Raw genomic sequence first — 23,497 nt, 5'->3', positions numbered from 1 at the left:
GTGCTGTGATAGTCTAAAATGTTTTCATTTGTTTGGGATAAGTGTTTAGAAATGGAATTGCACGTCATCAGCAAGTCTATATTTTACTTTATAAGAAAATGCCAACTGTTTTCCAAAATGGTTATGTCATTTTTCACTTCCACTACCAATATATTGGTATCTCAGTTCCAGTTGCTCCATATCCTTGCCAACAATTAGTTTTATAAGCCATTCTAGTGGGTGCAAGATAATATATGGGTTCAATTTGCCTTTCCTGATGACTCATGATATGGAATAACTTTTCGTGTGCTCATTGGGCATGACCATGTCTTTTGCAAATTTTTTTTTTATGAATCTTTTGCCTATTTTTAAATTAGATTGTCTATTTTTTGTTTTTGGTGGAAGTTCTTTATATATTCTTGATACAAGTTCTTGTCAAATGTGTATTGTGAATATTTTTTTCCCAAGCTGAGCCTTAATTTTGATAAAGGTCAGTTTATTATTTTCCTTATATATTAGTGTTTTATCTGCCATATCCAAGAATCTTTGCTTACTACAAGATCACTAAACTATTCTCCAAGATACTCCTTGAGGAGTGTTATAGTTTTTGCTTTAATTTTAAATTGATTCATTTCAATTAATTGTTGAGTGTAATGTGTGTTACGAGGTCAATTTTACTTTTTTCCAACACCAGGGAAGCCCCACTTTAACAATGTGTGGTAAGAGGTCAATTTTACTTTTTTCTACATACTTTTCTACTTGTTCAAACCCTGTTGGTTGAAAAAAATTATTAGTTCCCACTTTAATAGCCTAAGTCTTTATTGAAATTTGACCATATATGTGAGTATTTAAATCTGGACTCTATTCTGTTCCACTGGTTTGCCTATTCTTATAACAATCCCGCACTGTCTTTATTACTCTAGCTTTTACAGTGTTACAAAGTATTTTTTACTGTAAGCCTTGAAATTAAGTAGTTTGAATCCTCCAACCTTCTTCACGTTTGTTTTGGATGTTTTCATATAGTTTTAAAATCAAGTTATCAATTTCTAAAAAAAAGTCTTTTGCAATTTTAATAGGATTGGGTTGAATCTATAGATAAATTTGGGAAGGAATTGTCATCTTCAAATATTACGTCTTCAGATCCATGAACATGGTATATCCCTCCATTTATTTAGGTTTACTTGCTGAACTCACAAATATTGTTTTAGGTGTAGAGGTCTTGCATACTTTTATGGCTTAATTTATTCCTAAGAATTGTATTTTCCAATGCTATTTTGAATGTAAATTTTAAAATTATTTTTTTAATTGCTCTACTATTAGAAGTACGGTTGATTTTATAGTTTTGTATGTTGCAGTAATAGTAAATTCACTTTTTATTTTTAAAAAATTATGTATTGATTATTTTTGGCTGTGCTACGTCTTCATTGCTATGCATAGGCTTTCTCTACTTGCAGAGAGCAGGGGCTACTCTTTAGATGTGGTATGCAGGCTTCTCATTGTGGTGGCTTCTTTTTGCCAGGCATGGGCTCTAGGCACACAGGCTTCAGTGGTTGCAGCATGGGGCTCAGTAAGTTTTGGCTCACAGGCTCTGGAGCACAGGTTCAGTGGTTATGGCTCACACGGGCCTAGTTGCCCCATGACGTGAGATCCTCCCGGATCAAACCCATGTCTCCTGAACTGGCAGGCAGATTCTTAACCACTGAACCACCAGGAAGCCCATAAACTCACTTTTTAGCTCTAGAAATTATTTTGCAAATTTCTTAGGGTTTTTTTAATGTAAAAAATTATCTATGAATACACTCAACATGACTTATTATTTTCCATTTTGCATGCTTTTTGTTTCTTTACCTCCAGTTGAATGTTAATTAACAGTGGTATGAGTGGGCATCCCTTCTGCTGTTCTTCATCTTGGAGGAAAGCATTCAGTATTTCACTATTAATTATTATGTCCTACAGATTTTTCTTAAAAGTACTTTATCTGACTGAGGAAATTCCCTTCTATTATTAATTTCCTGAGTGTTTTTGTCATGAATTGGTATTGCATTTTGTCTAAACCACTTTTTAAATCTGTTGTGATGATCATGTTTTTCCCCTTTTGTTTTATTAATGTAGAGAATTACATTGCTTGGTTTCAAATATTAAATTAATATTACATTTTAAATTAATTTATCCTGAAATAAATTCTACTTGATCTTGTTTTATTATCCACTTTACATATTATTGTATTTAATTTGCAAATATTTTATGAAGAATTTTGCACTTATGCTCAAATCTCTGTCAGGGTATGATGTTACTTCATAAAATGAATTTGGGAAGTTTTTTCTTTCTCTACTTTCTTAGTTTGTATAAGACTACTGTTAGTTTTTCCTTAAATGTTTGGAAGAATTTGCCAATGAACCCACTTGAGATTAGAGTTTCCTTTGTGGGAAGGTTGTTGACTATAAATTGGTTTTCTATATTAGCTATAAGAGTATTCAGACTTTCTATATGTTCATAATTGAATTTTAGCAGTTTGTGTCCTTCAAGGAATTTGTTCATTTCATATAAGTTGTCAAATTTATTGGAATTAAGTTAGTCACAATATTTGCTTTCTATCCTTTTTAATGTGAGTTGTATTTACGGTGAAATACCCTCTTTCAATCCAAATATTGGTATTTTTGTTTCCCCTTTTTGTAGATCAGTCTCATAGGGGTTTATCAATTTTATTGATCTTTTCAAATTACCAATGTTTGGCATTGGAAATTGTTTCCTATTCCATTGATATCTACTCTTTATCCATCCTGAAACTCTCCAATTTTAACTGGATTATTTAATTTATTTATATTTAATATAATTATTGATTATAATGGGATAAAGTTTTACAATTTTCTATTTTTCTCTTTGTTCCCTCAACTTTTGGCTTTCTGTTACTACTTTTCTTCCTTTTGCTTAATTGAATACTTTTTCTAAGCTATTGTTATGAAGACATAATTTTTTTTAGAGGAGTTTGAGGTTCACAGTAAAATTGAGAGAAAGATAAAGATTTCCCATATACTCCTGTCTTCACACGTGCATAGCCTCTCCTGTTACCAACATCTCACCTGAATGGTACATTTGTTATAATTGATGAACCTATGTTGACACATCCTAACCACCCCAAATCCATAGTTTGTATTAGGGTTCATTCTTGATGTTATACATTCCTTGGGTTTGGACAAATGTATAACATGTATCCTTTATTATGGTATACAGAATATTTTCATTGCCCTAAAATTCCTCTTGTTCACCTACTCATCCTTCCTTCCCCCACTCTTTGCAACCACTGATCTTTATACTGTTTCCTTTTGAATCCTTTGTTAGTCTTCCATTTGAATTACTCTACTGGTGTTTTAGCTATACTTCTTTGTATTTTTAAATTTTTTTCCCTAGATTCACTATTCATCCTTAATTTGAATATCCCTATAGTTAAAATTATACCACTTCTCATAAAATAAAGCAACATTTAACTTTTACTAACTTGATCTTTTGTGCCAATGTGCTATTTTTCTCATGATTTTACCTCTTCTTATTTTATAAATCCCAGAATATAATGTTGTATTTTGTATTAAATAGTCACTTGTCTTTTAAAAATATTAAACAATCAGCTTTTATTATGAAATCCAGAAAAGACAAAAGTTTTTAATTTAGTCACATATTTCTCATTTTCAATTCTCTTCTATTCTTTCTATATATCTAAGTTTCCATCAAATGTTATTTTTCTTCTTCTTGATAACTTCCTTGAATGTCTCTTTTGGTATGGATCTGCAGGTAATGCATTCTCTCGGCTTTTGTTTATCTGAAAATGTGTTTCATATTCATTTTTTAAGCATATGGTCATTAGATAAGACTACATTGATTTTTTTTTTAGCAGCCTAAAGATATTCCGTGGTCTTCTAGTCTTCATTGTTTCTAATGAATAATCAGTCATAAGATATTACTGTCTCATTTTATGTATTATGTGTCCTTTTTCTCTAGCATTTTCCCTTTGTCTTTGGTTTTCAGCAGTTTGACTAATGTATAGGTATGGTTTTCTTTGTATTTATCCTGCCTGTGTTTGTCTGAATGCCTCGAACCTATAAGCTGTTTTTTTTTTTTACCAGATTCAGGTAAGTTTCAGGCCATGTTTCTTCAAATATTTTTCTATCACAATCCTCTCTCCTCTCTTTCTAGAATTCCAGTTACACATATTTTAAGGCAATATATTGTTTTAAATATTGCAAAGTCTCTGCTTACTTTTTTAGCTTTTTCTCTTTCTGTTTTGAGACTAGCTAATTTCTTTTGATGTATTTTTAAGATCACTGACCCTTTATTCTGCACTTGAAAATGCTATGAAGTCCATTCAGTGTATTTTTATCTCAAATATGTCTGTCAGTTCTAGAATTTCCATGTTTCTTTGTGTAGTTTCATTTCTCTGCTAAGTACCCCATTTATGCATTAATTATGATATTCTTTTCCTTTATATACTTGGACATATGTTTTAATAGCTACTTTAAAGTCCTCATTTACTAATTACACTATTTGAGCCATCACAGTTTCTATTGATTTTTTTTTTTTTTTTTTTGAGGGTGGGAAGGCCTCTGGGTCACATTTTCCTGATTGTTTGCACAACTAGTGATTTTTTTTATTATTATTATACATTGTGGATTACAAATTATAGAGATTCTGGCTTCTATTATCTTTCTCTGTTAAGAATGTTATTTTTTGTTCTAAGAGGCAGTTAAATTGATCTCATTGAAATTATAGAGGCTTAGTTTGCATGTTAGGTGGTGACTGTTTCAGTTTTGTCTTTAGTCCTAGAATGAATCCTTAGTCTTGGCATGTAGTCTTTATTCAAAGAGTGATCCCTCTGGGGTTTCAGTGGAAAGCCTGAGTTTTTCATGGATACTTTCTTACTTGGTAGGATTCAAATCCAAATTCTGTTTAACTTGCAGTGGGCATCAGCTGAAATATCTTCTCAGATTTTTCAGATATACAGACCTGATTTCCACTGGAATCACTGAAATCATCCCTATACCCATGAAGTTCAGGTGATAGCCACTCAGAAGCCTCAGGCTATCTTTCCTGATACATTAGGCCAATTAAGACTGATCTTCTGTTGCATTCTAGCCACTCCATGCTAAGTAGACTGGGGAATGTCTTCATGGAAAAGCTATAAAAGCAGGGTTTTACTCAGTGATATTCTTTCTTTCTAAGAGTGAATCCTCTCCAGTTTCTTCTTAATTTTGGTAGAGCTCAAGTACCTTCAATTAGTTGTTTTTCTATATTTTTTTTCCTCCAGAATTTATAATTATTATCTGGTTAAAGGTTAGTCTGATTTAGGTTATTCTGCCATTACCAGAACTGGATCCCAGAACTGGATCTCTCCCAGAAGAGAATCTTTTGTGCTGATATTTTGCTTACATTCATTCTGTCTGACAAAATGTAAATCTTAATGGGCCTTTTAGAAGGTATTTATTCATCTTACTTTTCTCTATTCTTTATTTCCAATTCGCTAGTAATCACCGAGACTATTCAGTGGTAGTTCCTAATTTAGCTTCCATTTTGATATCTTGTAAAACATATTTGTTCATGTCCCTACCCTGCTTTTTTAAAAACCTTAAATACTTCTTGACTTTATAGTTAAGGTACTTGGCGATCTTGCCACTACTTACTTTCTGAATTTAATCTCTTGACATTCCCTTATTTTTTTTATTTAAATAAACTCAAGCCATAACCAGATTCTTTTTATTCCTTAAAACCCTCTATGCCTTTGTTATAACTCTGTCTTTATATTCACACATTCTGCAGCCTAGAATGCTTTCACACTCATGAAAAGTGAAAGTATTAGAACTTAGTCATGTCCAACTCTTTGAGACCCCATGGACTATAGCCTACTGCACTCCTGTGTCCATGGAATTCTCCAGGAAAGAATACTGAAGTGGGTAGCCATTCTCTTCTCCAGAGGATCTTCCTGACCCAGAGATCAAACTCAAGTCTCCCACATTGCAGACAGATTCTTTATTGTCTGAGCCACCACACTTATACCTCCTGGTAAATTCTCACTCTTCCTTTAAGATACTACTTAAGCAGTACTTGCTCTCTGCAGCTCTCTTCACCTCTGTCCACTCCAACAATATTAATAGCCTCTCTTCTCTGCTTTCATAGTATTTTTAAATTACCCATGTTAGCACTTACAATGTTTTGTAATTTTCTATTTCTGCATCCTTTTCCCCTCACTGGACCAGCTTCCTTTAAAACAAGGCACACGTATTTATCTTTGTGTCTTCTGTCACAATGCTGGGTACATCTGAAACTTGTCAGAAGTGTTTGCTGAATTAATGCATACATAAATGATTCCTAAGCACATTATAGAATTTGCCAGAGTTCCTCCTTAGGGAGGACTTTATATATGCACAAATCCACACCAAACGCTTACTCATTCACTCACATAACCCTTGGAATTTACCCAGGAAGGGGGCCTCTTTAGGATTAGTTCAGGACCATTGCCATAGGCTGTGATGGTTAAACTAGCTTTCTTTCCAACCCACCTGGAAAAACTCAACTTTCTGTATTCTTTTTAAATCGTTTAAATCACAGATCCCTAAGGAAGTTTTTGCCTTGGCAATTTCTGATTTTTTCCCCATTGACTATCTTTTTGCATCTAACTGAAAGTTTGGCTTTATACAAGCTGATATGGGAGACAAAAATGAATTAACCAGTCTGAGCCCCTTCAGGGAAATGGAGAGAACAGGAATTCCTGGAGTAAATGGAACCAATGCTTTTCCTTGTTGCCTAGTGTGATACTGTTGGCCCCCTGTTATTTAGGAATGGTGTTGCTGGTAATTAAAGACTCTTAGGTCAGCTGGAAAGCAGTAGTCTTCAAGTACATAGCTGTAGGTCTAGGCATCTTCCAACTGCTTTTCATGAGAAGACATATTATGAATATTGAACTCACAAATGATCCCTCTGCTATTAAAAGTAAAAAATCTGCCTCTTAGAATTATGAGCTATTCCCTAGGATAACTCTGGATTCTGACACAGAGCATTGGCAATTTTAGAATGAAATGCCTCCCCCACCCCTTTTTTAACTTGATGTTATTTTTTAAAATAAATGAGCAGTATGAAGTCACATTTGATATGTAGATTCTAAAGTTAATTATAGCAGAGAGTCAATTTTAGGCTTCAAATTTTCAGACTAATAGCATGCCTTTCAAAAATAATACTATATAGTATTATATAGAATTTTCCTTATCTGTTTAAAAGAGCTTTCTTAATATACAGTCTCTATTTTTAAATTTCTGAGTTTATATGCATGTATGCAGTCATATGTGTTTTTATTACTACAACAATAATTCCCTTACCAGTTTGTTTCATGAAGCAGCTTAGAGAAGTTATGACCCTTTTACATTTTCTTAAAATTCTGACTCTGATCATATATCATATATCAGATCCAATTTAAAAGTAGTTTCAAACCTTGGTCTCTCTAGATAAGTCTCCTCTCTTCCCAAACCTTGGTTTATTAATACACCACTTCTAGTTTTAACTTGAAATATCCCATTCATTTTTCAGTTGACTCCAAGCACTTGGGAGAGAGAAAAGGATACAAGAAAAAAGAGATGTATATACACCCTGACGTTTCCTATTTTCCCTTTCTTAATTCACATTTCTATACTATGTGCTGTGCTTAAGTTTCTCAATATCTGGGAGCATTTCTTGTGAGACTAGACATCTTCTGTGTATTTCAATGTCATGTAAATATGTATTATGGGAGGACAGACAAGGTCACTTGTAGGATAGTTGGTGGGTGAGACGTGAACTCTTTTCCTTGGAGAAGGTAGAATTTAGTTAGGTAAAAGTGAGTAGGAAGGGTATACTAAGACTGCGATATGGAATAAGAGGCAGAGAGATTGAGCATAGGTATAAGCATATTTGGGAGCATCAGTTGATATGTAGTAGAGGTGGCGCTAGTGGTAAAGAACCCACCTGCCAGTGCAGGAAACATGAAAGATGAAGTTAGATCCCTGGGTCGGGAAGATCCTCTGGAGCAGGGCATGGAACCTGCTGGGCTACAGCCAATAGGATCGCGAAGAGTCAGACATAACGGAAGTGACTTGGCATGCGCATACAGAAGATCTACTGAAACCAGAGTCTAAAAATCTACCATGATCAGTCTGTAGGAGATTAAAACTTCCCATTTACAATGAAATACATCTTGTAAGTAAGTAAATAAATGGAAGCTGGCTGTTTGGTGTTGCCAGAGGTGAAGAAAAGCTATGACAGTAAAAGCAGACCTCGAGTGTTAATCACCTGTAGCATAGTAGTTAACTTAGAATAATATTGAAATGTTTTTGTATCTGACATTCTCCACAAGCCTGTCTCCTGTGTACGCACGCAAGTATATAAATTGCTGAAGTCATGTCAGTTGTAAAGTAATGGCACTGGGGGCGTCATAAATTACCATGGTGATCCTCAGGAGAAGACACGGTCGTATCTGAATGAGTGTTTCACTTCCAGAGTAATGGATGCCTTCATCTGGCGCAGCAGTCAGCATATTGCCCTGCGTTGATGGATATTGTCAGCTGGAAGCCACACTACATTTCACTGCACAATAAACATGGCTGTCAAACCCATATAAAGTGAAATCAATTTATCCTGTATGGTCAGTGCATTTTAAATGAAATTAATGTACTGTGGGTATGGTGGCAAAAAGGTAGCATATTAGTTATGCATCTTGGGATTTGAGACTTTTCATGTAAGGGATCATTCTGTCTAGTAGGCCTCAAAGAAGGGCTGTACATAAAATGTGTTATTTTGCATGGTCTTCAGAAAGGGGCCCCTCCCCCCTTCTTCATGTTTAGAAAAGAATTGATAATATTAGCCAGTTCAGCCCTTCTATCCTGTCTTTTGTTTGCAATAAATGATGACCATATTTGCCAAATAATAGTGTACTTTAATGTTCTAATTTATTACTAGCTGTGACACAAACAAATTTCTACTTAATCAGGTAGCTGGAAATAGAGTAGAAGGGCAGAGATGAATTGAATCATATTTTACCTGTGTAATCACTCCACTGAGCTGAAAGGATTTGCTTTTTGTAAAATGTAGAGATGTAGGTTTTAATGTATATTTTGCTTCTAAACTTTTAGGAGTAGGCTTTCCTGTTTATGCAGTAGAATACCTGGCTCAGGCCATCAGTCCAACTTTACATTTAACTGTAGGGGGTCTCAGTCTATAGGGAAATATTTAGTGGTCGCCACATGTAGAGCATGTCCATCAGCGTGTCATGCTGGCAGGGGGTATGAAAACAAGCAAGAGCTATGTAGATTCATTCATTCACTTGTTCATTAATTAAATGTATTTTACTAACTGAAGTTTTATATGCCATGTGCTTTATTGGAACCTAGAGATACAGCCGTGAAGGAGAGCCAGTTCCCACCATATCCTCAAAGGACTTTTAATCTAGTATGATATTATGGTCACTAGGCTTCCCAGGTGGTGCTAGTGGTGAAGAACCCACCTGCCAATGCAGGAGACACAGGATACCTGGGTTTGATCCCTGGGCCTGGAAGATCGCCTAGAGAAGGGCATGGCAACCTACTCCAATATTCCTGCCTAGAGAATCCTATGGCCAGAGGAGCCTAGTGGCCTACAGTCCATAGGGTTGTAAAGAGTCAGACACAACTGAAGCGACTTAGCACGCACTATGGTGACATCTTTGGAAACCATGAAATATCAAGAATTTAGAAACAGGGATGTGTGGCTCAGCTGGTAAAGAATCTGCCTGCAGTGCGGGAGACCTGGGTTCAATTCCTGGGTTGGGAAGATCCCCTAGAGAAGAGAAAGGCTACCTACTGCAGTATTCTAGCCTGGAGAATTCCATGGACTATAGAGTCCATGGGATCGCAAAGAGTTGGACACAACTATCGACTTTCACTTTCATAGGAATGTTAAAGAATTATCCTCATGCAGCAGAAAAATATATCAGGACCCTTTAAATGACTGCCTTTTAGTCTACTGTTTTTGTATATGAGTTGAAAACTGAACAATTTTGTCCTTGGAATTCAGGCAAGAATACTGGAGTGGGTAGCCATTCACTTCTCCAGGGACTCTTCCTGATGCAAGGACTGGACCCAGGTCTCCTGCATTGCAAGTGGATTCTTTATCGTCTGAGCCTCCAAGGAAGCCAAATAAGTAGTTGGTGGTGGTGGTGTTCAGTCGCACAGTCGTTTCTAACTCTTTGCTACCCCATGAACTGCAGCATGCCAGACTTTCTTGTCATTCACCATTTCTGGAGCTTGCTCAAACTCATGTCCATTGATCCGTGATGCCATCCGACCATCTTGTCCTCTGAAATCCCCTTCTTCTCCTGCCTTAAATTTTTCCCAGCATCAGTGTCTTTTCTAATGGGTTACCTCTTCACATCAGGTGGCTAAAGTATTGGAGTTTTAGCTTCAGCATCAGTCTTTCCAATGAATGTTCAGGACTGATTTACTTTAGGATTGATTGGTTTGATCCCCCTGCAGTCCAAGGGACTCTCAAGAGTCTTCTCCAATACCACAGCTCAGAAGCATCAATTTTTCAGTGTTCAGCCGTCTTTATGATCCAGCTCTCACATTTATACATGACTGCTGGAAAAACCGTAACTTTGACTATATGGACCTTTTTCGGCAAAGTAATGTCTCTGCTTTTTAATACTCTGTCTAGGTTTTTCATAGCTTTTCTTCCAAGGAGTAAGTGTCTTTTAATTTCATGGCTACAGTCACCATCTGCAGTGATTTTGGAGCCCAGGAAAATAAAGTCTGTCACTGTTTCCATTATTTCTTCATCTATTTGCCATGGAATGATGGGACCAGATGCCATGAACTTCATTTTTTGAATTCTGAGTTTTAAGCCAGCTTTTTCACTCTCCTCTTCCACCTTTATTAAGAAGTTCTTTAGTTCCTCTTTGCTTTCTGCCGTAAGGGTGGTGTCATCTTCATATCTGAGGTTATCGATATTTCTCCTGCAATCTTGATTCCCATTTGTGCTTCATCCAGTCCGACATTTCACATGATGTACTCTACATATAAATTAAATAAGCAGGGTGACAATATACAGCCTTGATGTACTCCTTTCACAATTTGGAACTAGCCTGTTGTTCCATGTCCAGTTCTAACTGTTGCTTCTTGACCTGCATACAGATTTTGCTGGAGGCAGGTGAGGTGATCTGGTATTCCCATCTCTTTAAGAATTTTCCACAGTTTGTTGTGATCCACACAATCAAAGGCTTTGGCATACTCAGTAAAGCCAAGTAGATGTTTTTCTGGAATTCTTTTACTTTTTCTATGATCCAATAGATGTTGGCAATTTGATCTCTGGTTCCTCTGCCTTTTATAAATCTAGCTTGTACATCTGGAAGTTCTCATACTGGTTGAAGCCTGGCTTGGAGAATTTTGAGCATTACTTTGCTAGCATGTGAAATGAGTGTGATTCTTTATTGTCTGAGCCTCCAGGGAAGCCCAGTAAATAGTTATTGAGTATCTATTGTATGAAAAATTCTGGGGATACAAAAATGAGTACAACATAAACACTAACTTTAGGGGTCTTATAAACTTGTGGATAGAATGGAAATAATTAGAGGTGATCATCAAAAAAAAAAAAAGTAAAGGAATTTCTTTGGCACAGAAAAAAAAAAAAGCATTAAAAAAAAGAGGGATGAATGCAACCTGGGAGGCATCATTGCAAATGCTCTTCCTTTGGCCTGAATTACCCTACCCATCTGTCTTTACTGGGCAGTAAAGACTCCCCTATTCACGTGCTAATTCCTATTTGTCTTCCAAGATTCAGATTAGATGTCACCTTTAATAGGAGACATTAAGGTGGGATGGGGAATACGTGTAACTCTATGGCTGATTCATGTCAATGTATGACAAAACCCACTGAAATGTTGTGAAGTAATTAGCCTCCAACTAATAAAATAAAATTAAAAAAAAATAATAATAATAGGAGACATTAGTTGACCGTCCCCTCTGCTGGTGCCCTCTTGATGTCCCGTTTACTTCAGTATTAGAGCACTTACCACATATTCCATTATGACTGTCTGTTTGGGGCCTGTCTCCTCCCTGAACTGTGAGCTCCTTTAAAAGCAGGTGCTGTTTTATTCACTTTTGTATACCTAGCACTTGGCCTAAAGCCAAACTCATAGTAATTGCTCAGTTAATAGTTTGAATCGAATCATTTAATTAATTCATGAAGTACACTACATTTAAATAGGCCTTTAAAGGATGAGTGGGATTTAGCTTGAAGAAGTAAGAGAAGGAGCTTCCAGCCAGTCAGGGGATCACTGGCCAAAGTACAGTATTGTGAAAGAGAATTCTTTTGGGGTAAGAGATAGTTTGAAATGGCTGTGATGTTTAGCACATGAGCCTAAAGTCATAGGTAAGAGCCTACTTTTGAAGGGAGAAATCTCAGCGGGAAAGGTTGTGTGCGTGCTAAGTCACTTCAGTAGTGTCCGACTCTGAGACCCTATGGACTGTAGCCCACCAGGCTCTTCTGTCCATGGGATTCTCCAGGCAAGAATACTGGAGTGGGTTGCTGTGCCCTCCTCCAGGAAATCTTCCTAATCTAGGGATTGAACCCATGTCTTATGTCTCCTGCATTGGCAGGCAGGATCTTTATCACTAGCGCCACCTGGGAAGCCGAAATAATGCTTTACTGTCAACTGTATTTGACTGTAGTAAAAATGTACTAGGTGTTTAAAAACATGCAAAAGTAATTCTGCCCAGTGTGTCTTTGAGACCTACCTCAGAAGAGCCTGTAGGACTGCCATCTGCAACTGTATCCTGCTTCCAAGAGTTCGTTTAAAAAGCAGTTCATTAAAAAGTTGCTAGGGAAAGCAACTGAACCAGGAGGCAAGTTGTGTTGCATTATCCGGATAATAATGCTTTGCACCCGTCTTGTTCTTCCTGCCCTGACATTACAGGAAGTAAAGCAATGAATGGCTCTGCAGCTAAACTACAGCAGTATTATTGTTGGCCAACAGGAGGCGCCACTGTGGCTGAGGCACGCGTCTACAGGGATGCCCGAGGCCGGGCCAGCAGCGAGCCACACATCAAGCGGCCAATGAATGCGTTCATGGTTTGGGCAAAGGATGAGAGGAGGAAAATCCTTCAGGCCTTTCCTGACATGCATAACTCCAACATTAGCAAAATCTTAGGTGAGTGCAGCCACTAATGCTGATTATGTATCCAGTGAGTGGAAAGAAGGGTCCTAATATGACACCTAAGGGAGACTGTGGTATGCAGATATTAGGTGTCACTCAGCAAGCTGCCCCGGGAGACTGTCATTGTCTCTTCACTCTTCACCCCGCATGGCGGCATTTAGGTTTAGGAGTTAGTACATCCACCAGGTGCCAGGGCAGGACTGACTAAACACTTCTTTTAGAGACAAAACTATTTATTGTATGTGTTAATAGGACAACTCTGAGAGGTCACTGCTAATTAAGAATCATAAAGACAAGTTTTATCTCCTTTCTTTAATTTAGTCTTTTAAAATCTTTCAGCTGCTATGAAACCCTGGAAACACTCATAGAGTTTTCTGCTTTAGTGTTCTTGGGTTCATATGTCCTTCTGAAAGAACTCACCAAGGACTAAGGGTGAGCCCCCAAATAGTGTGAAATTTATGGAGTGTAGAACAGTGCCTCTAATGATAACTTTAAAACTTGTAAAATAAAACTACATTTACTTTAATAAGATATGACTAGTTCAAATTTCATAGCAGTGAGTTGAACACATAGACCACAGGGCAGAGGCCCATTCTGTGGTAACTTGCCAGAGTGATTCTCCTGTTTCTCTGGATTAAACTCAATCCTTTTTCTATTAGTGTAAATCTTGCCTCGTGCAGATTATACAGTGTGGAATTATTGTACTCAACATATTGAATGTATTTTATTCAACATGCAGCATTGCAGTCAACATGTTTCCTCTTTAAGAAGAAAAAACACAGAAGGCGCTGTTCTGTTTAAGCTGTCATGATGTGACAAAATCTCAAAGGGAGCTGTTTAAGAAGCCGAAAAACATTAGAGACTTAAACTGTGGTTTTCTTGTTTTAAATGTTTTGTTCAAAAGCAATAAATATTTAACCTGAGTAAATATCAGTGATCTGGACATACACAAATACACATGTTTTGTCACTGTATAAATAAGTTAACTTGATTCTGAGACATTTGAGGCAGTGACCCTTATGAAAATTTAGAACCTACATAAGATCAAATAGTGTTAAGATGTTAAAATAGTTTTTTCCTTTTTCTTTTTGATGTTTGAATTTCAAGGTAGATACTAAAAATCATTACAATTAAGTGGAGTTTTATTTTTAGACTTTCAGGGATATATATCAGGGTATCATTCTTATGAATTTAAAGACCTTTCAAACCATGATGGATATATTAAATTTTTTCTAATTAATAGATATTCCAAAGAAAATTATTATTTTTCTGTCCCTAAATTTTGATATCTAACTTTGAAATTTTCTCTTTTTTGGCCATTTTATTAGTAGTGTGAGTAAGCTCACCAATGGGCACAGAACCTCTCTGTTTCCATGTTGGCAGCTGTGGGGAATCTATATTATTGATGTGCATTCTGTGAAAAAAAATTAAGAGTATAATAAGTGTATTCATTAAAGTGTAAACTTTTAAGCACAAGCATTTTTAAGAGCACCAAAAATCCTCCATTAACTGGGGCTTTAAGCTGCTGGGAGCCAGCTGAACACAGAGAACCTTGTCCGTGTAGACTTTCTACACAACTTTTGCACAACAATCAGGAAAACAGGGATGGATGTGCTATTAAAACAGACCAGGATATTGCTGGCTACAGAGAATATTTGTACAACTTTTCCATTTGTTTATATATGAAAAATCTCCACCGAAGAACAGCTAGCATCCAGTCAGCACAGCTGTTACCGCTTTATTCACTAGCGACACACAAAAATGCAATTTGATACACATTAAAAAACACATCCCTTCTTCGTCAAGTGTTTAGATAATTCTTTATAAACAATATTAGAGAAGTGAATACTTTTCCTTCTTCCTGTATAAACCGTATTAAAAATTTCTTACTTTCATTGGTATGGCTTTGAATGAATTGTTTAGAGTACTTGAAAATGGTATATATAATTCCAACTGTACCTTCCGGTTCTAAAGTTATAACTTCTTAAGTAGAGTTTAGGCTTTTTAATTACCTTAGGCCAGGAGAGACAGTGTGCACCTTAGGTTTTTATATATGGAAGAATATTAACATTTGCTAACATCTTATCAAAGGATAGCTTCGCCAAAGGTGCTTGGAGTGTTAGGGTTGTTTGAATTACTGGAACCTAGAGAGTTGTTCCTGAGTATTCTGTCATACTCCAAAGTATACTTAGGAAATTCAGGTTTTTAACCCTATGCAGATGGGTGGGGAAATGACCTTGGTGTAGGAGATGATCTTTAAGCAGCAAAGACATGTTTTAAAACATTATACTTATTGTAGCATCAGGCTTTAAATTATTGAGAAAAATACTGTAATAAATGTGTCACATCCAAATTATTCTTTGCTCTATCATCTGAAATACTAGTTGTGAGGCTTGATGACATGTGGTAATAGGAGATACTCAGAGCACAGGTGGGTGAAGTGATGGGAAGGTAGACCCAGTATTTACCAGGAGTTGGTTGCCTTGACCACTTGGGTACTTAAAGGCTATGTTTGTGTCTAGGGTCTCGTTGGAAATCTATGTCCAACCAAGAAAAGCAACCTTATTATGAGGAGCAGGCCCGGCTAAGCAAGATCCACTTAGAGAAGTACCCAAACTATAAATACAAACCTCGACCGAAACGCACCTGCATTGTCGATGGCAAGAAGCTCCGGATTGGGGAATACAAGCAACTGATGAGGTCTCGGAGACAGGAGATGAGGCAGTTCTTTACTGTGGGGTAAGTGTTCCTGCATTCAGCCACCTGAGCTCTCCTTTCCCAGTAAGAAACCACAGAATGGCTACTGGCGGTGTGTTTGGGAAGGAGATTAGAGAAAGGAGGAGGTTGTGACAGACGGGGCCTATCATGACTACACAGCCTTGCAACATGGCTCCTGCTCAAATCAAAATAAATGCAACAGATTGCTCTCAACTGATCACCCCTTTCACTGTCTCTCAAACTCATCTAAGATATTCAGTGCCCACACACAAAGTTTCTGGTAGTTTATTTAAGTAGACAGAGAGAGAGAGAGAGAGAGAGAAAACTAACCTTAAGAAATCCCCAGAAGCTTTCTAGCTTCTCTGGGTGGTGCTTCTGACTCTAATCACAATAGTCTGCTTTTGTTGTGGGATCTACCACAAGATAATTGGCCTTGACATTGGTTAGAGGACCTCATTTTTGGCATAAGATCCAGAACTCCTGTTGCAGTAAATTATTCTGTGGTAGAAGCAGTAACAATGTGGATTTTTCTTGCTTAAATCAGAAACTAGACATGGTTTTGATATCTTCAAGTCTGATTTCATGTCATTTTGTTTAAAAATTAGGTAATAGATTTCTGGTATAAATTTCGACTTGGCTGACTGGCTGTCTGCATTCAAAAGAGGCCTCTTGTAACCACAGTCGTCAGAATTAAGTGGGGATGCAGATGCCTATGTGTTCCAGCACACTCAGACCTAGAAGCCCAGGGGGTGGCAAACCAGAGGACTGTTCTGGAGGCCCCGGCCTGAGGCAGCTGGAATCGGACTGGAGAGACACTTAGGAAGGGCTTGGGAGAGAGAAGTGGAAGAAGTAAAGAGGAACTTGTGTTCACTCTTGACTGGAAGGGGAACTGAGGAGCTGTGCTGTGTCAGGAAAATAAAAAAGCGTCACTTGAGGTGAAGAAAAGAGATACCATAAAGGAGGTGTCTCTTTTAACCTCATGGAACAAAACGTTGGTTTCAGAAGCATATGTTTAAAAACAGAAAACTGATTTGGAAAGGTAAATAGAATACCAAAAATAGGGGGCCAATGACAGCAGTCTGGGTCACTATACACTGCACTAGAGTGTCCGAGGGAGTAGCATGGACTTCAGCATTTGCTTCAGACACTGACTGTGCCACCTGCTTGGACAAGTTATTTAACTTTTCTAAGCTTCTGTTTTTTCATGTGTGAAGTGAAACAAGTAATAGTACCTATCTCAATAAGGCAATGCTTTTAAAAATGCTTTGTATAATCTTAGTATAATATCAATAATAGTGAATTCTTATAATTATTATCCTTATTAAACATGGATTTGCTATCACAGTAAAACTATATTTTATATCACACTAGACAATCAATGACTATGCCTTCAGAATATGCCTCAGAGTCCTTTGTGAGGATGGCACAGTCTATGTATGGTAGAAGCTTTATGAGGTAAAGTGAGGCTTAAATCTCTTTGCTATCTGAGGATCCCTGTATATTAGCAGATGAAGATGTGCCAAAATAAGATATCAAATCCTTCTGTGTTATAAATGTTTACATTTTTTTAAAAGCAATGCTTTTAACTCCAAAAGTACAATACAGTATAATTGGGCAATTCACATGCTAATTAGAGTATTTATGAAATATACCAAGTCACAGTATACTTTAGGAAGTATAGTTGTAGGTAACAAAATGTAAATTTAAGACTGTATAATGTCTTCTTTTAATCCTGTTAGTGTATCCCTGAAAACGTGTATAATCTCTTTTGAACAGAGAATCGAAAGTTTAAATCTGAGACATTTTCTCATTCCAATCTTTCTCTCGTATCATGTCCCCTGTGTTGCATAGTGGGCCCCTTTTGCCATAGTCTGGAAGATTAGAAAAAGCATCATTTTAGTTCCCTGATACTTACTTGAATATATGAGATGCAGTAATTCTATTTAGTCCCCTTTATGAAAGGCAACATTGACAATAGCTCTGGATCAAAATACCTTAACACATAACAATGTATATAAAATGAAACTCTAATAAAACAGCTCAATATCATCTACCACTTATTGAATGCCTACTGTATATGAGGTATTTTAGGTATTCAAACTACATAATCCTCTAAAATAAGGAAATCGAGGCTTTACGAGGTCTGATGGCTACTGAGGGCTTCCAGGTGGCGCTTGTGAAAGAACCTACCTGCCAATGCAGGCAGATGTAAGAGACGTGGGTTTGATCCTTGGGTTTGGAAGATCCCCTGGAGTGGAAAATGGTACCCCACTCCAGTATCCTTGCCTGGGAAATCCCATGGACAGAGGAGCCTGGCAGTCTGAAGTCCATAACGTCACACAGAGTCGGACATGACAAGCAATTTAGCATGCACTCATGGCTACTGAAAGGTGAGATGAAGTAAAGGTTTAAATCAGGTCTCTGTCTCTGTCATGCCAAATGACTGGGAAACTGTCCTTACTACATTGCTTCAAAATAGGCCTCACAGTTCTATTCTGCACAGTCGTGAGTATGACGCTGTTATTTGAGGAAGAGCTCCTAGAACCTACAGAAAATAAGGTCTTTTATTCTGGTACACAGTGGCATAAAAGAACTTTGAAATTTAGAGACTAAGGATCCTGATAGTGTAGGAGGTCCACTACTGAGAAATAGGGCTATGGATGTGCAAGCAATGGCCAGAATACTTTATTCTTTAATCTTCAATGATGAGTATTTTCCTCTGCCCAATTTTAATAATATTTGCTACATAAAGCCAGACATTATTTCCACTTAAGGATTAGCATTCTCTTTTAAGTAGTATTCTCTTTTTAAGTAGTAGTACTAAGTAGTATTTTAAGTAGTAGTATTCTCTTTTTTGATAGATTATTAACTCCCTAGGGTTCATCTTTGGAAATTGATCTTCATTAGATGCGGGGTTATTACAAGAGGGAAAGACAAACAAGAAATTCAAAGATTTCTATTGACATCTTGAGGGAATGGAGATGCGATCAATTTTTATAGCTGATTTTGAAAAGATGTGCATAACTTTCAAGGCAATAAAGTTACATATATGGCTCAACATCGCCATCCTTTTTACTGATGGTAAAACTGGAAGTTAGATTTTTTTTACTTAGCTATTATGGAATGAATTTATCGATATATGAAATGGAGTAATGTTGTCTCTAACCTTGGATTTAACCCTTTCAATTGATGGGTTAAGTATCAGAATTTTGTAATAATCCTGATAGGGGTACTATTAATGTTTAGATGATAATTAGGGTTCATAGAGCTACGACATTGTCTTTTCCCAAAGAACTATGACCAGATGAAATTTATTTCCAATTTGTTGAAGTTTTATTCAGTAATTTACCTGTGAGCTAATAGAGAATTATGCAGAAACTATGAAATATTAAAATTGGAGCTACTTTTTGAATAACAATAAAAGTAAATTATTGAGTAATTATGCTGAGCTAATTATACCAGTTATTGCAAACACAAAAACTTATAAGATAGGCAGTATCATCCTCACTACAATGTTGAAAAATGCAATATTCAGAGATGCTAAATAATTTGTCCAAGGTCACACAGCTAGTAAATTGCAGAGCTAAGATTTAGACCAGGCTTATGTAAAACATCTTTCCTTTTCACCATTGCACATAAACTTTCAATTAGAGCCTACAGATTGTTTAGAGACTGTATAGTGTAAGTGGTTAAGAACATCAATTCTGGAGCCAGACTGTCCTGGCTAAAATACTAGATCTGCTTCTTCCTGGCTTAGGAATTAGTGCATTTGTTGTTGTTTAGTCACTAAGTCATACCTGACTCTTTTGTGATCTTGTGGACTGCAGCCCACCAGACTCCTCTGTCCATGGGATTTCCCAGGCAAGAATACTAGAGTAGGTTGCCATTTCTTTCTCCAAAGGATCTTCCTAACCCAGGAATTGAACCTGTGTCTCTTGCTTGGCAGGCGGATTCTTTATCACTGAGCCACCTGGGAAACCCATAGTGTCTTTCATTCTTCTGAACTCTCCGCTTGCTCTTGGGAAACTTATTTAAACTCTGTGTACCCCAGTTTCCTCATATATAGAATGGGGATGACAATAATACCTACAACATCAGACCCTTCTGAAGATTGAATAACTTAATATATCTAAAGTGCTTGGACAATGTCTAGCATGTAGTAAGTCCCAAATTAGAGCAAATATTCTTATTCTGGAGAAATGATGCTAGGTGTCAGGTATATATTTCATATTGTAAAGAATTATGTTCTATTGGATTGTGGCAGAAGTGATTTGAACATTTGCCATTTTGATCTTAATCTTAAAGAGGTTGAATCAAGCCTATAAGATACTAACAAATTAAATTGAGTAGAATAGACTAGACATACTATTTTTAGTCTTGTCCTCCTATGGAGAAAGCTGGATTAGAATCTCTAATAGATAATATAAAAAGATGTACAACTTATAGGTTTATCTCCTAAGGAACAGACTTCATTGCCTTCATTTATAGATACTGTAAAAGTCTGAAGGATCAGCAAACAGGGGCTTTGACAACATAAATAAATAGTTCCATTGCAATTGGCAAAACTAGATTATATACTCCAGGAATGTTCTTGTGATTTGGAAACCACATGCTGGACTTTATCAGGGTCAACTCAAACTCTACTTGGGTTAGGAGGGAGAGTTCTTAGCCATCTCTACTCATATCAGCTACATATGTATACTTTTACAAACATCTACAACTTTTGTTTTGATGTGCACAATCATTACTTGTAAAGCCCAATACTTGCCAGCTATTCCTGTTTGTGAAATCTGCAGTGTTTGAATTTTGACTTTGCAATTGATCTGTAAAGGAAGGAAAAATGCTTTTCAGGAAAGTAATTTCCGATAGACAAAGCTTAAGCACACTGGCTGGATTTTCCATTTTGTTAATTGATTAGTCAGTCAGTTGGTAAGGGGCTGGGCCTTTCTGAAACCAGCTGTGTGCCTAACACTGTACTAAGTTAATATAGTACATTAATTCTATCCACAATGAGCTCTCAGAGAATGCTATAGTCAGAGAAGCCAGACACTTACATGGATAGGTTAGCAAATAATAGTTTATTATACCTACACATGTACACATGCACACACAGAATACATTGCATGGTGCTCCATATAATGTATAATGAAGTACTAATTTTGATTATATAGATGAGCAAGTAAAGCTAAGAGGAAGGGAGATTACTATGCATTAGGGCCAACTATAGGCCATTCCTGAAGAAGGGAACTTGAGGTTTGGGTAGGGTCAGCCGGGTGGAAAGTACAGATGAGTGAGTGTTTGCTCAGTCATGTCCAACTCTTTGAGACCCCATAGACTGTAGCCCACCAGGTTCCTCTGTTCATGGGATTCTCCAGGCAAGAATACTGGAGTGGGTTGCCATTTCCTTCTCCAGAAGGACAGGCAGATATTCCTATTTTAGCATGAAGGAGAACATGAATGTATGGAAGAAATATGAAAATGTTCAATGATAAATAAAGAGGCTATCCTAGGAATTTTATCTGGCATTAAAGTAAGATATGTAGGGTAAAACAGTATTTTGGAAACTCTTGAAAGCTATACTCACTTAAATGTTCTAGTCTCTTTTTACGCTGATAATGACAATGAAGTATCAAGGCCAGCCTAACAGTCAGCTTATGATTTTGTATCTTCAGAATCAGTGGTAACCCAGAAGGGGCCTCTGTAGTCATCGTGGGAGCCCTATCTAAGTTCAGCTTGAACTCTTCTAGGGCTGGAGGACTCACCACTTTCCAAGGGAGCTAGTTTATGAAACGTCTTCTAATGCTGGAAAGTTCTTTCTTCTTAACTAGGCCATATTCTGCCTTTCTGCTACTTTGTAAATTTTTTCTGATCCTCTTCTTTGGTCCATTCTAGAACAAATCTGTCCCTTTTGTGTGAAGAAAATCATTCAAGCATTTAAAGATAGTTATATTCACATTCCTTCTCCACTACCCTCTCTCCCATATATCTAAGAGCATTACATCTTTTCTTCTCTAGAATGGGATACCCAGCCTTTCATTTGTTTTCCCTCTCATTCACTAGTTCATTCATTCATTCATTTGATGTATTCAACAGATTTTTGTTGAGTGGTTCCTATTTTTCAGGCTCTGCCTAAGCTCTCAGACTATATCAGTGAAGCATCCTATCTTCATGAAGCTTGCATTCTAGTGGGGGACATCAGACAATTAATGAGTGAATGAATGAATAAATAAATATCAAATAGTATTAAGTGCCTTAGAACAAAGTAAATGAGGGAAAGGGGTAGGGAGTTTTAGAGGATGGAGTGCAATTTTAAAATGAGAAGATATAGACACCTCACTGAGAAGATAAACTTGAGCACAGACCTGAGGAGGTGAGGGAGCCAGCCATGCAGATATCTGGGAGAGCTAGGCAGAGCAAACAGCAACTGCAAAGATCTTGAGGCGAGATTGAGTCTGGCTTGTTCAAGAAATAATGGAGTCAGAGCAATAGGAGCATAATGATTAGGTGGGATGAGTACTAGGTGTCAGAGGTAGTAGGGAGCCAAATTCTGAAAGGACTTATTGGCCATTGTGAAAACTTTGAATTTGACTCTGGGTGAGATGGATAGTCATTGAAGAGTTATAAGCAAGAGAGTATTGTGATATGACTTAGGTTTTAAAAAGATCACTCTATCTACTGGGTTGACATATTGGCAGAAGGGAATGTGCCCTGAACTAAGGAGGCAGACTCTTACAATAAAACAAATTAGAGTTGATGGTGGCTTAAACCAGGTTTGTAGAACCAGAGGTGGCAAAAGTGGAGGGATTCTGAATATACTCCTGAGTGCAAACCAGTAGGAGCTGCTGATGGATTGGATGTAGGGATGTAGGATTTGCCCCCACAGTCAGAAGATGAAGTACTCATTAACCAAGGTCTGAAAGGCTATGAGAGGAGCAGGTATATGGGAGAATGATCAGCAGTTCAGTATTGCACCTTTAAGGTTGAGATGGCGTTTTTGACATACAAATCAGATAAGAAGTTTTATATGCATTTCCATCTTCAAGGAATGAAGGGGAATTGACCAGACGGGAAGTCGATGGGGTTGTAGACAGTGGGTGACAGCACCTACTATCCCTCTACCATCTAGTAGTAGGCTTTCGAATAGCTCCTGTCTCACTTCAGAAAGTAAGTTGTACAGATGTTTTGTTTGTTTGTTCTCAGTGTTCCATTACCAAATTAATGTCCAAATGCTGTTAAATATGTGCAACTCATGTAGAAGAGTTGGATTCTGATTCAGATTAAGTATTTCCCTGATAGTCTGAGCTTACCTTTCTCACCCTAATCTTGATATCTAGTAGAGAATTTGTGAAATAAGAAAGAATTCATCTCCTGGATATAGTACCTGTGTCACCTTGGACAACTACAAAATGTCTTTGGAACTTAATTGGTTACTTCATTTGTAAAATAGGGGAAGTGACATTTCTCTCTCAGACTTATTGTGAGGATTAAAGAAGATAATGTAAAAACATCTAAGCATTATCCATAGCACATAACAAGAGGTCAATTCAAATTTATTTAATAGCTATATAGATATTTTGATTTTAAAATGCTGCAAAAAAATGA

The 23,497-nt window shown here is 37.0% G+C and overlaps 1 protein-coding gene across 24 annotated transcripts in view; it reads left to right on the top strand.

The window, feature by feature from the left end:
* Positions 1 to 23,497, top strand: part of SOX6 (SRY-box transcription factor 6) — a 675,736-nt gene that overhangs the window by 642,896 nt on the left and 9,343 nt on the right. For 21 of the 24 annotated variants that reach the window (XM_065944087.1, XM_065944082.1, XM_065944088.1 and 18 more), the window contains 2 exons: positions 12,938 to 13,171; positions 15,700 to 15,916. In XM_065944087.1, the coding sequence (XP_065800159.1) occupies positions 12,938 to 13,171; positions 15,700 to 15,916 (451 nt within the window). The remainder of the gene's footprint in view (positions 1 to 12,937; positions 13,172 to 15,699; positions 15,917 to 23,497) is intronic. The other 3 variants (XM_065944104.1, XM_065944096.1, XM_065944095.1) reach the window with 1 other exon arrangement.

This window comes from Muntiacus reevesi, chromosome 9 (genome assembly GCF_963930625.1).
Source record: "Muntiacus reevesi chromosome 9, mMunRee1.1, whole genome shotgun sequence".
In the NCBI taxonomy this organism is placed as follows: Eukaryota; Metazoa; Chordata; class Mammalia; order Artiodactyla; family Cervidae; genus Muntiacus; species Muntiacus reevesi.
Note: the sequence above shows the minus strand (reverse complement) of the source record. Positions and strands in the feature narration are given on the sequence as shown.